Source organism: Salvia hispanica, chromosome 4, assembly GCF_023119035.1.
Source record: "Salvia hispanica cultivar TCC Black 2014 chromosome 4, UniMelb_Shisp_WGS_1.0, whole genome shotgun sequence".
Taxonomy (NCBI): domain Eukaryota; kingdom Viridiplantae; phylum Streptophyta; class Magnoliopsida; order Lamiales; family Lamiaceae; genus Salvia; species Salvia hispanica.
This window is the reverse complement of record NC_062968.1, coordinates 2,819,640-2,832,504: the sequence shown is the minus strand read 5'-3', so window position 1 is coordinate 2,832,504 and position 12,865 is coordinate 2,819,640. Positions and strand designations below refer to the sequence as shown.

At 34.7% G+C, this 12,865-nt stretch overlaps 1 protein-coding gene across 1 annotated transcript; it reads right to left on the bottom strand.

Annotated features, from left to right (window-relative positions):
- Positions 1-2,062: 2,062 nt before the first annotated feature.
- Positions 2,063-4,741, bottom strand: LOC125185664 (salviol synthase-like). The gene is made up of 3 exons (XM_048082231.1): positions 4,469-4,741; positions 3,675-4,271; positions 2,063-2,828 (listed from the first exon to the last, which is right to left on the bottom strand). The coding sequence occupies exons 1-3, from the start codon at positions 4,730-4,732 to the stop codon at positions 2,205-2,207; spliced, it is 1,485 nt and encodes a 494-aa protein (XP_047938188.1). The 5' UTR covers positions 4,733-4,741; the 3' UTR covers positions 2,063-2,204.
- Between the last annotated feature and the right edge of the window lie 8,124 nt (positions 4,742-12,865).

Sequence of the window (12,865 nt, the reverse complement as noted above, 5' to 3'; positions counted from 1 at the left end):
AGCCTACGCAGTCTGACCGACCGCTGAGTCACCGCACAGCTCTGTTGACTGATGTTGCCCCGCCACAGTCCGGCTTCACGCACCGGCCACAACAGTCTAGCAAGTTTATTGATTTGGGGAAGCAGTGTGATCTTCACAATATTCTCAGTCTCAAGGTTCGTTCGCCTTGCCCGGCCCAACTCGCTGTCGTAAGTGATTACAACGAGAAATTGCGTATTTATAGATTGGAGCAAGCTGCCCTCCTCGTCCGGTTAAATTGCATATTTGAGGAGAATATTGATGAAGAAAATCTAGTTGAGGATGTTCCCAACAACGCCGCTCACAATGGGGGCGCTAATCTTGATGTTGATGTTCCAATCGACGAGTCCCTAAAAGAGATCGTCAAGACCGACAATATGCCGTTGCAAGTGCTCGTCGGGGTATATGATGAGAAGATTGGTGATCTTATTGTTCCAACACATCGGGACATGGCATTGTTAGATGATGTAGAGGAGGACAATTCCACTGATGGAATGAAGATGGCCGTCGCCTTACTCAATGACGTTCAAGTGTCATCCAAAAATGTTGTTGGAAATTGTTGGGGCAAGAAAGAAGATGGTGCTTACACCGATTTGCCCGTAATTGCTTGTGCTTATGTGGGTTTGAATGTCGTTGATGTTCCAAGTATGAATCATCGATCAATATCGCTCGACACCGATGCAAGGTTGATCTCTCCGCGCAATGACACACCATGTTTGAGCATTCTTGGAGGTGTGGACAGACTTTTCATTTTGGCACGGAATTTTGCCGGCCACATTAGGTCTCCTTGGTTGATTTTTTATGGAGGTGATCGAGGGATTCATTCAGCTATTCGGTATGTGTTTGATCCAGGAGGAGACGTCTTTGCTTTCAACTGTCATCGTTGCTTCGTGGTTTTCAACTTGAGGACAAGGTGGATTTTAACCGTCGGGGAGTTAATACGATCCATATCTTAGGGAAATCACAATTAATTAGTTATCTTTTGTTTCATCATATCTTTTCCATATCTTAGTTTTCTTATTCAATAAGTTAGGGTAGTATTCTAGTAGTATTATAAATAGGAGAGCTTGTTATCATATTTAATCATCCAATCAATGAAGCAATGATTATATTATTTTGGTCAAGTCCTTGCGTAATGCTTTGAATCCATAATTCCCTACGCTACCTGCTGCCCGACGGAAGGTCTCCGCGCACAGCCGAAACGTATATCTGATCTGTAGTCGTTGCCCGATGGGTCGGAACCCGCGCACAGCCGCCCAGATCCTTATCTCCGCCGACCCTCACGGGCGCCGAATTATCTTTATCTTGTTATTTTTCATTTTATCGGATCGTAAGGGATTTAGATCCCTAACACATTCTCATATGCTAATAAAACCAAATGGTCAATTAAAAATTCACACTATAAATCATTGACCTCCACCCATATAACTTCATTTCTAATCTTATAACCCACCAACAAAACACACTTATGCATGTAGACATGTAGTGTAAAAATCAAATTAACATTCACAGCTAATATCATTTACTCTCATTTTATTGTAAAACTAATGACACATGAATCAGTCGTTCACGAGTATACTCTGTATTTTATTAATTTATTTCACTTTCATTCGTCAAATAAATAGTGTTTGTATATAAAAATGTTATTCATATTCTATCCTAAGTTAGACATATTTCAGTTTTGGATGTCTCAGCCAAAGTGAGGCCTTTCCTTTTTTTTCAATTATTATCTTATTTATCTTCCTTATTATATTCTATTTTATTTTACTTTCGTTTTTCTACTTAAGTTTATCTAAATATTCGTAAGTCCGTGACAATATAAAAACGCCTTATTTAGATTGGAAAATTCCTAATTGTGGACGGAAGTACCGTTCACCCCAACTCATAAAGCTTATCCCAAGAGGCAAGAAGAATGATTGAAAATTGCAAGTTTCCTTTATTGTATTTGTACGTTATGTGCTCAGACTTTTAGGCCAGTATGTATCGCAATCAGCTCGAAACATTTGACCAGCTCAACAAAGATAGAGAAATCAATCACCTGACAAGACAAAATTGGACCAATTTGTTAAATGAAACTCGTAACTTTATTGTACTTATATATTACATAAGATTAAATAGACATTATTGATAAACATCAAAACAAATATTCATGAACCAAAATATTACTACTATGACAGTAGTTTGCATCAGTGGGCAGGCAAAGGCCTTGTGAGTGTGGGCACAAGATAGAGCTGTTTAAGCCTCCTAGAAGTCAACCCATACCCATCCTCCATATTCAAATCCTGAGGCTTCACCCCACCCCCCAACTTCCAGTCGAAATGGTACAAATACAGAGCAAGCGGAAACTCAACGTTGGCCAGCCCGAACGACATCCCGGGGCACATCCTCCGGCCACTACCGAATGGGAGAAACTCAAAGTTATTTCCCTTGTAATCCACCAAATTGTCAAGGAACCTCTCGGGTTGAAAAGTGTTGGCATCTTTCCAGTAGTTGGGGTCTCTGTTGATGGCCCATCCGTTCACGATCACCCGGGAGTTCTCCGGTATCACGTACCCGTCCACCTCGGTCGTCTCGCGGCATTTCCTCGGCAGCATCAGCGGCAGGGCTGGGTGCATCCTCAGCGTCTCCTTCACCACCAGCTTAAGATACTTGCATTCCTGAATTCGCGACTCCTCTATGGTTCCCTCTTCGTCGAAAATCCTCCTCACCTCTTCCTGTGCCTTCTCGAGGATTCTTGGATTTTTTACGAGTTCGGCCATCGCCCATTCGACTGTCGTCCCGGACGTCTCGCTCCCTCCAGACAACATATCCTAAACAAACAAACAATTCAGATCAATCAGTTATCTCTTTACACCGATATGATATGAGATATACCGACGACTCGGTCTTTTTTTTATTCAGCTCAAATATACTACTAGATCACTTAATTTTTAGCCAACAACTACCACTCTGATATCATAATAGAAGTCCATGGATTCCAATTAGCTCATAAAAGTCATATAGTGATTGCAACTCTGATATCATAATAGAAGTCCATGGATTCCAATTAGCTCATAAAAGTCATATAGTGATTGCAGTTCTTTCTTTACAATGGCAAAGAATATACTATTATAAGTTAAAAATCAGTTTAAAGTAATTAGTACTCTCTCCGGTCCGCATTAAATATCTCATATTTCCTTATTTGGACGGTCCCCAAAAATGTCTCATTTCACTTTTCCCACTTTTAGTTAATGAACCTCACATTTCACTGACTCATTTTACTCACAGTTATTATAAAATTATTATATAAAAGTGGGGACCATATTCCACTAACTCCACCACTAACTTTCCTTTACAAAGTCAAGCAATTTCTTAAACCGCACCAGTCAAATATGAGACATTTAATGGAGAATGGAGGGAGTATCTCTTTACATCGGTACGATGTGAAATATATTATTTGTTTCATTAGTCAAATGCAAACACCTACATATCCTAAGCAAACAAAGAATCCAACTTTAAAACCATGAAATTTATACAATGATTTTAGTTGGTTCGGACAGATTAGGCTAATATCCTACATCAAATTGTACCAAATTTAAGGTTCATAAACAAAATTGTTCAATAAAATTATATACTCGATTTCAGTTCTTTCTATAATCAGAAGAGAAAACACTAACCACGATGACGGATTTGACATTGTCCTTGGTGAGAGAGAAATCAAGGCCATCTTGCTGATACTTGAGAAGAACATCAAGAATATCTTCATGATGTTCATCACTCTTTGCAGTTCTATGCTGGTGGATGACTTCCTCAAGAATCCTATCAATATCCTTGTGTATAACCAACACCCTCTTCTTCATCCTGCTCATCCACTGGAACAATTTAACCGAAGGAAACACGTCGGCGATGTCAAACCCGGCCGCCAGGTCCGCGAGCTCGTTGATCATCGGGTGCAGAGACTCCACCTGCTTCGTCGCGTCCCCGAGCGCCGCCCTCGAGATCAAGTTAAACGTCGCCGCGTTGAACTCCTTAGAGAAGTTCACCTCGGCCCCGGAAACGAATTTTCTGGCGAGGCCGATGAAGACCTTCTCCCGGAGCCACCGGAACGACTGGACGCGCTTCATGCTGAGGAGCTCCAGCGTCGTGATCTTGCGGAGCTGGCGCCAGTACTCGCCGTACGGGCCGAAGGTGATGCTGGTGCACGCGTAGCTGATGATCTCCGCGACAATGATCGGGGACCGCGAGGCGAAGTGGATGTCGTGGGTCTTCATCACCTGCAGCAGGGGCGGACGCAGAAATTTATTTTAGTAAGGGCTAAAAATTATCCTATATTCTAATTTTGACTTTTGCATAATGATTAACATAAAATATTGAAAATTCGATGATATTATATAAATGAAAAAGTAATTTTTTAATTAATTAGGGACTTAAGTCTCTTATTAATTCCATGTAGTTCCGCCACTGATTATACCTGCTTGGCGGCCTCGGGGGAGGAGATGACGGCGACGGAAACCTCGCCGAGCTGGAGGTGCATCACGGGGCCGAATTTTTGGGAGAGCTTGTGGAGGGCGCGGTGGGGGGCCTCGCTGCTGATCATGTTGTGCATGTTTCCGAGCAACGGGATGCGACGCGGGCCCGGCGGGAGCTTGCCGTTTCTTTTTTTGGTGATGATTAGTGTGAGGAAGATGAGAGTTGGGATAAGGATTTGAAGGGATAAGAGTAGAGAGAACTCCATTGTGATTTGATGATGCATGAGGTGTGTTGTTGATGGTCTATTTATATCAACATGATTAGTTGAATTTACAAGTAATTTAAAAATTATATCTATGATAGAGTTTGCTGTCCAATGGAATTGTCTAATTTGGTCAAAATTTGGATATTTTCATAAATTAATAGTTAGAGGCCAACCATACATTAAAATAATATGTACTACTACTATAAATGTCTTGTATAGTTGACAACACATACTATAAATAATATGTTCAATTTGATGACTAAAATGGCCACACTCCTTCCACCTAGTTTCTCGTGCTATGAATAGACAAATCCTTTTAGCAATCTGAAGATTTTAATTTTGTGATAAAATCATGATAAATCAAAAATGGATATATCATTAATTATAGTATCAAATTTTGAAGTTGTATGCATTTCTTGAATCGTTTAAAAGTTTTTATTATTAACAAGACCATTATTTGCTCTCCTGAAATTTAGGCATCAGGATGGGACCCATTTCGACATACTCCCTAAACAATACGTTATCAAATGGTCTATACGTAATCAACCAAATACATTTTGGTCAAGTGAATGAAAAGTATGAACTAGACGAAGCTTCCTGCTAAAAACACTATCCCACAAAAAAGTTCATTTTTGAAATGTTTAGAATGGGCCCAAATTACTAAAATATGTGATATGTGTATTCTAGAGCTAGTAAATCGTGCGATTGAGTCGTTTTGAGTCAGCGCAATATCGATGCTACTCAATAAGGTTAAATCCTTATTCAATCTAAAATTATCTGGTTTTTATTGGGTCTTAATTCATTAATTCCGTGAGTATTTGTGTTGGATTTTTGTGTCATGTCAAAAATTGTATGCGGTAATATATTTTACTTCGGTCAATCCGTTAAAAAAATTTAATGAAGATTTGATGACGTATAAATTGTACTCTAGTAATAAAAAGTCTAGACGTTTATTTAGTTGCTTTTTTCAAATTCATTACGGTACTAATATCACTTATAAACTTTTATTTATTACAATTAGTATACTTCGAGCAAATGTGAGGGGAATGTGAAGCTGACAATAAATACTAGTACTTCATATTTACAAAATTTACATTATAAATAAAAAGTTTGTCAAATTTATAAACAATCAATAATTAGAAACAAATCAGTATTGTAGAATTATTAGTTATTCGTAACCATGTTTAGTTAAAAGAAAAATAAACATGCTGGTGAGAATGTGTTTAAGTTAGATGTAATTTTTCTAATCTCTAGAAGATGAAATAAGTTGCAGTTTACGTAGTGCTTTGTTGGTGCTTGATTTAGAATAAAGAGTTGTCGGGGTGTGCTTTTTAAATAATTATTGAGACAAAAATTGTCATTTATGTCAAATTTATTTTAGTGATAGTTATTGTTAAATAAATAGTTATGGACCACGCATATATGATGTGAAAACAATAGTTTGGAACACATCATATATTTGAACATTTTCTTCTTGGGCGGCAAATTTCCAGTCAAGTGGGCTGCATCATTGGTCTACTATGCAGTCCTCAATTTGCAATTAAGGAAGCCATCTTTTTTGTTACTTTGCTTTTTGAAAAAAAAAAAAAAAAACAATTATAACTTCCTGAAAATATTTTATAAATTTTAAAATAAAGGCTGAAATTTATTAATTAGTCTTCTCTATGGCCATCTCCAATCATTTACACCAAACTCAAACTCATTTTTGAGTATATATTACACCAAAAAGTAATTTTACTCCAACTATTTACATCAAATTTAAATTTACACTATATTTGAGTTTTGTCTCATAAAATATTTGCAGTAACACCATATTTGATGTTATTTTAAAAAAAACACCAAAAATAAATTTGAGTTTGGTGTATGATTGAAGAAGATTTATATACCAAAACTCATTTTTGGAGTATGGTTGGAGATGGTCTAACACAATTTTCTAACTGAGTCCTCAAATCTCTGTTCCTTATTAATAATTGAATCACTTTTGTTTTTTAAAAAAATTAATACTTATTCTTTTTTATTTTACTATATTTTCTCTTCATTTATTTTACTTTATTTTATCACCTATTTTATTCTCTTTCTACTTAATACATCAACCATTTTTTTTCTTAATTTTGTGCTTAAATGATTCAGGTCTTTGAATTTACTTAGTCAACAAAGTACTATAAATATTTTTTTAATGCATGCATATATTTACGTATTTTTCGTTGACCAATTAGGGTGCCGCCATTTTGGAAGTGAGAGAAAAATATTTTCCCTTTTGACAATAGCAAAGTATTTTTCTTTGATTTCTGAATTTAACTTTTTAAAGGAAATGTAAAGGAAATGTAGCGTAAAAGGCCAAAAATTAGTTATTTTTGTTTATCTTTTTAAATTTTTTTTTCTTAAAGTATATTATTTTTTAAAATATAATTATCTTTTTAAGAAGGTAAATGAGAATATATCTTCTCAACTTACATTTCTTCTTTGGAGATACTCTTGTAAGAGTTATTTTATAATTATTTATATAAAATAGAGATCTCAAATAAAGTAGGAGTGTGAGTTTGTGTAGTCAATTCACTAACCAGTTAAATTAATTTACTGTTTTTGAAAAATGAATATAAAAAAAATAAAAGAATAAGTTTCATAAGATGTTGGAAATAGACTTTAGTTCCAAGTTCCAACAAAATGAACTTAATTTCTACCGTCAAACGCGTGGGCTGGAACTTATGTAATTACTTTTGTCGTCTTTCTTAGACATATTAAAGTTGGGTAGATGTCTATTAATTTTTCAAGTTTCAACACTACATTTCTGTATACTTCATCTGTGTCCGAACAGAAGTTACACTTTTCCATTTCAATCCGTCTCCAATTAAGAGTCACACTTCATTTTTATCATAAATGATAAGTAGAGTAGGTCCCACATTCCACTAACTCACTGCACTAACATTTATTATAAAACCAATATAAAAACCCGTACCCGATCAAAGTGTGACTCTTAATCGGGGACGGAGGGAGTATATAAGAGCATCCACAATGGCTTTACGTCAGCCATAGGCCAACCACAAACCCCTCCTGCCACATCATCAGCACTAAAATTCCTCATGTCACATCATCAGGACAAGCAATAGGCTAGCCACAACAATCAAAATTAAAAAACAACTAAATTTACGGAATTAAACACAAAGGTACGGAATAAATTTACAACACATATATGAGAAAATTCATTAATTTCATTTAAATAAAAAAGTACATTAATTAAAAAAAATTACATAATAAAAAAAAGACATAAAACAAAAAAAACTATCGTCGTGCAGTCCTCCGCGCCCACAACTCTTCAATTAAATCCTTTTGGAGTTGAATATGAGCATCCACTTGGCGCATGTCGGCATGTGCCTGGAGTCGGCCGATTTCATCGTGAGGTACCCCCCTTCGTACGTTGGGGTGGCCACGCCGTGGCTTGGACCGGCTTCATCGTCATTGGCCCAACTCCTAATGCATACAATCTATGCCTGCCTAACATCCCCCGGGAACCCATGCTTCTCCCCGTGCATCCGCATCGGATCCTGGACAGTTTGCCGGGGTAGGGCTTCGAAGATACCGGGTCCTGGAATATTTCAACGACGCCCTCGCAAAAATGCTGCAGACAATCCAGGGCAATCGTCTCACCGATGTGGAGGTACTCGTCCCACATGTTTGTCGCACCTCCGTAGGCCAACTGCCTGATTGCCGCAAAGTGCACTTTTGAATAGGGTGTGGCCGGGTCTTGCCCGCCCGTTGAGCCTGAACTGGAAACACAGGTATCGACGCTCTAAAGCGTCAACGATACGCATAAACAGCTCCCTGCGCATCCTAAAACGCCGCCTGAAAAGGTTGGCTCCAAACCGCGGCTCCGGAGCGAAGTTGTCGTCATATAGCCGCTGATGTGCAGCTTGGTGATCCTGATCAATCGCTGCTCGGCGGTGGACAACGGGTCGAGGTCGAGGTACCGCTGGCTGCAAAGCCCTTTTTATCAGCCGGTCTATCTCATCGGACGTATATGCCTCCAATGCTTCGTCCATTTGTCGTTCGTACTCCTCAGCATCCTTACCACTACTATCACTACTACCACCCGCGTTACTCATTTCGCGTTGTTGCTCTTGTACATAAATTAGGAGAGAGAGAAAACTCGTTAACACAAGTGGTGCGAATGAAAATGACGTGAAAATCGCGTATATATAGTGTTTCGAAAATTTAATTAAAAAAAAAAATTTGCTGGCTGATCGCTCGCCGATCGCCTGCCTACAATGGCGGCCAACCGATCGGCGATCGCATCGGCCAGCGCTCTCAAACCGGCTTGCGCTCGCTGAAATTCTCACCAAAATGGCGCTCACTGGTTGCAATGGTTCAGCGAGCGGACCGGCCAGCGCTGGGAATCAGCTAGCTGGCCCGCTTGCCGCCATTATGGATGCTCTAAAGGAACAAAAATAACAAATTAATATTTTTATTTTTGCCTTTTTATATGTGTACCAAACATAAGTAACATAGTTTGGCAGCTATAGTCGCATTGCTAGATAGATCTATAGATGGAAATGGTAAATAACTAAACAAGTGATATCAAAATGACATACTCAATTAAAATAATACTCCATACATTCTAAAGAAATAAACCATATTTTTTAAATTTCAGTTTGTAGCAATTTTTTTATTTTATTATTTATGGATCTCATCTATAGTGTCTAATATAGTACTTCCATAGTTTTACTATAAATCCTGTTCCTTTTATAGAAGATAATTTAACATTATGATGAAGGCAGCTACATATAGTGGTTGGTTCGGTTGCTTCTTGACGGTGGACCGTAATCGATCCGTGAATGGTGGTAAGTGGTTCCGAACAGGGCCCGTAGTCACGATTAAGGGTTACACACTTACACCAGTTATGTCACTACATGGTTCAACCGGGTGGGTTTTAATTTAAATAATTAATTTTCAATTTTTCATTTAATGGACCAAGATACAATTACCAAAATGAAATAGAGAAAATATAGTGTGAAACTACATAAAGTAAAATAAACTCATCCAGATGACTTTTGAAGTAACAATAAAATTAGCATTGATGTTAAATTGAAATGAACATCTCAAATTGAACTCTTGCTTAAGCAGGCAAGTAGTACGATATTCCGGAATGCCGGAGTGGCATTCTGAAATTAGGGTTCACTCGCATTTTTTGTCTGTCATTGTCAGTAATGATCATCGCACCGATTCTACCTCCGATGCACTTTTTTTACACTGTGACAACATGGAACGAAATATTTCTGTCGTTAGTTAGAGAATAAGTTGTCTTCATTTGTAGAACAGTACAATATGAGCTCGAATTCTAATTCTAGAATTTTGTGACTACGTAGAGTGAAATATTTCACTTAAATAATTATGTGAATATTATATTTGAAGTGAAATCTCGTGTTTTGTAGTTACAGATGCATTGTATCAAGTGCTTAAGATAAGATGTACTCCATATATTCTCTTTGTTCACCTTACTTTATTTGATCAATTTACACGAGAAAGTGGTATGTATTGTCTCTATTCACCCTACTTTATTTTAGCATTTGTTATCGGAGTTGAGATTTTGGGAAAACGAAATCCATTTTTTTTTTCTACTAAGCATATTTTGGGATAAAAGATATTGGTTTTTGTATTATATTGAAAATCCAAACTTTACTTTGTATAGAAATTTATGAGTTTCATCCTAAAATCAATTAATACAGAAGGAGTGGCCCATAGAATTTATAGTTTCAGTTTTTTTAATACTGATGTGGGATAGTCATATATTATTCGGGTTGTGATCAATTGAGATTTTTTAGTCTAATTGAGAATTGAGATGCATTATCAGCCACTAATTTTTATTAAATGAGTGGTCCAGAATTTGCTACATGGAAAATATTTTTAGATTAATTAATTATAAAAGGGCATAATGGTAATTTCATGGTACATTTTATTCAATAAATACTTTTTTTTTTAAATTTAATTTTTAATTTTTTTTTTCCAACTACATATACAATTCATGTCAACTACACACGTATTAATGTCAACCATGTGTACAATTCATGTCAACTACACAAATATAATGTCAATTATACACATATAATGTCAACAATAAGTTGTTGACATTTGATGGACAGTGCAGGCTATTAACGATAATACCCCTGAGTTAGACATAATTTACTTATAGTTAACATTTCAAAAATGTTGTGGATGAGTGACTGAAAATAAATCTCAATTTTCAATTAAGTTAAAAAATCTCAACTTAACGCGACCTTGTATTAATCTGTATTTTTTAGTTTTAATAAACAACTCTAACCAGACAAGTCATATACACACGTATGTTTCCCCAAATTTTTATCAGTTGCAGTTGCTTTGTTTCTAACGTTGTTCATTTCTTTTTCACAAAATGTTTTATAGTTGTGCGGTATTTAAATTTGACTCCCTAAAAAGTCATAAATTATTAGTAATTAGTAATCAATGCAACTATAAGTAAATGACACGTTATATGATTAAACATATAAGTTATCTAATTATAAGAAAAAGATATCACTACGATTGAACCATTACTACAAATGAATCTAGTTCGTAGATATTTTTCATTCATGGATATTAAAATTAATTTTCAAAAAACATTCTATCATAGTCCTAATTTTGACATAATAGGCAATATAACCAGAATAATATTAATTCATTTTTATAGGATAAATTTGTCGATATTTACTTTGGAGATAATTAGATAAAGTTGAGTCATTTTCAATTGTTTCATGATTCAGGTCATTTAAAAAATAATTGAACTATTAGTGTAGTTAGACGAAATCATTCACATAGTAACCAATATAATCAGAAATTAGAATGATATTAATTCGAAAAAAGTGGGTAACTGAATAACATTAGTATTTATCCAATGTTTCTAGCTTGTCATTTTTGCACCAAGCTTTGTTGATGATCGGTTGGTAAATCAATCGGTTATTTAGCGATGCTCGACGGCCTAATGTAAATTGGTGAATCTGTAAACTTTGTTATTTTAAATCATTTCAAATATAATACTGGCTATGTTTGATTGACAGAAAAGTAAAATTGACAAGAAGAATGATTCCTGAGAAAATGAATCCCGGGAATATGATTCCTAGTAACTTTACTTTCCTGTGTTTGGACAATATTAAAATTTTAAATTTATATTTAATTTAAACACCAAACTAAAAATATACTTTTATTTTTTATTTATAAAAAAGAATAATATTGTAAAAAATTTAATAGACTTTTAATTATAAATAATAATAATTATATTATTATATTTATTATTACGATGGATTGTTTAAATATGGACTATCCATCATAATATATGCTAATATAAATATAGTTATAGTTACATGGAGTATTATACTCATTTATTATTATAATAAATATAATAATTATTATACTATAATTATAATATTTTACAGATATTATAATTGAATAAATTTTATAAATTAAAATTGCACTATGACTTTATTGATTAATTACTAACTTATAAAATATAATAATAATTATTTATTATATAATTTATATTAAATAATTATGATTTAATTATTAATTATTAATAAATTATTAATTACTATTATGAATTATTATAAATATGATAATTTTAATTATAGTTATTTATTATAGAGAAATTAAGTATGATTTATAATTGTAAAATACTTTTTAAAATATTGTAATTAATAATAATAATAATAATAATAATAATAATAATAATAATAATAATAATAATAATAATAATAAAATTATACTATATTGCTTAAATATGTAAGAATCCTAAAATTGAGAAAAAGAATACCTAAGAAAAGTTAGAATTCAGAATCCTAGAAAGTTCTACTAATTTTCCTTATTCTCGGATTCTGATTACTTTTCCAGTTTGATTAAAAACCAAAACAAACACATAAATTTAAAATTTAAGGAATCAGGTTATTTTTCCAGACAAAATCCTGGCAACCAAACATGGGCCTTTGTCCCATTTCAATAATATTAGGTGGTGTTTGATTATTACAGTATGTTACAACAAATTACAAGCTCTTTCTAGCTTTAATTATGTATTTGGTGTTATATTAATCTTACTAAATAACCCGTATTATTTTTATGGCATGAAAAAGCTCATAT

Coding starts and splice junctions, on each gene's coding strand:
- LOC125185664 (XM_048082231.1), bottom strand. CDS start 4,732: ATGGAGTTCTCTCTACTCTTATCCCTTCAAATCCTTATCCCAACTCTC. Junction 4,272..4,468: donor CCCCCGAGGCCGCCAAGCAG/GTATAATCAGTG, acceptor CCCCTGCTGCAG/GTGATGAAGACCCACGACAT. Junction 2,829..3,674: donor ATGTCAAATCCGTCATCGTG/GTTAGTGTTTTC, acceptor TTGTTTGTTTAG/GATATGTTGTCTGGAGGGAG.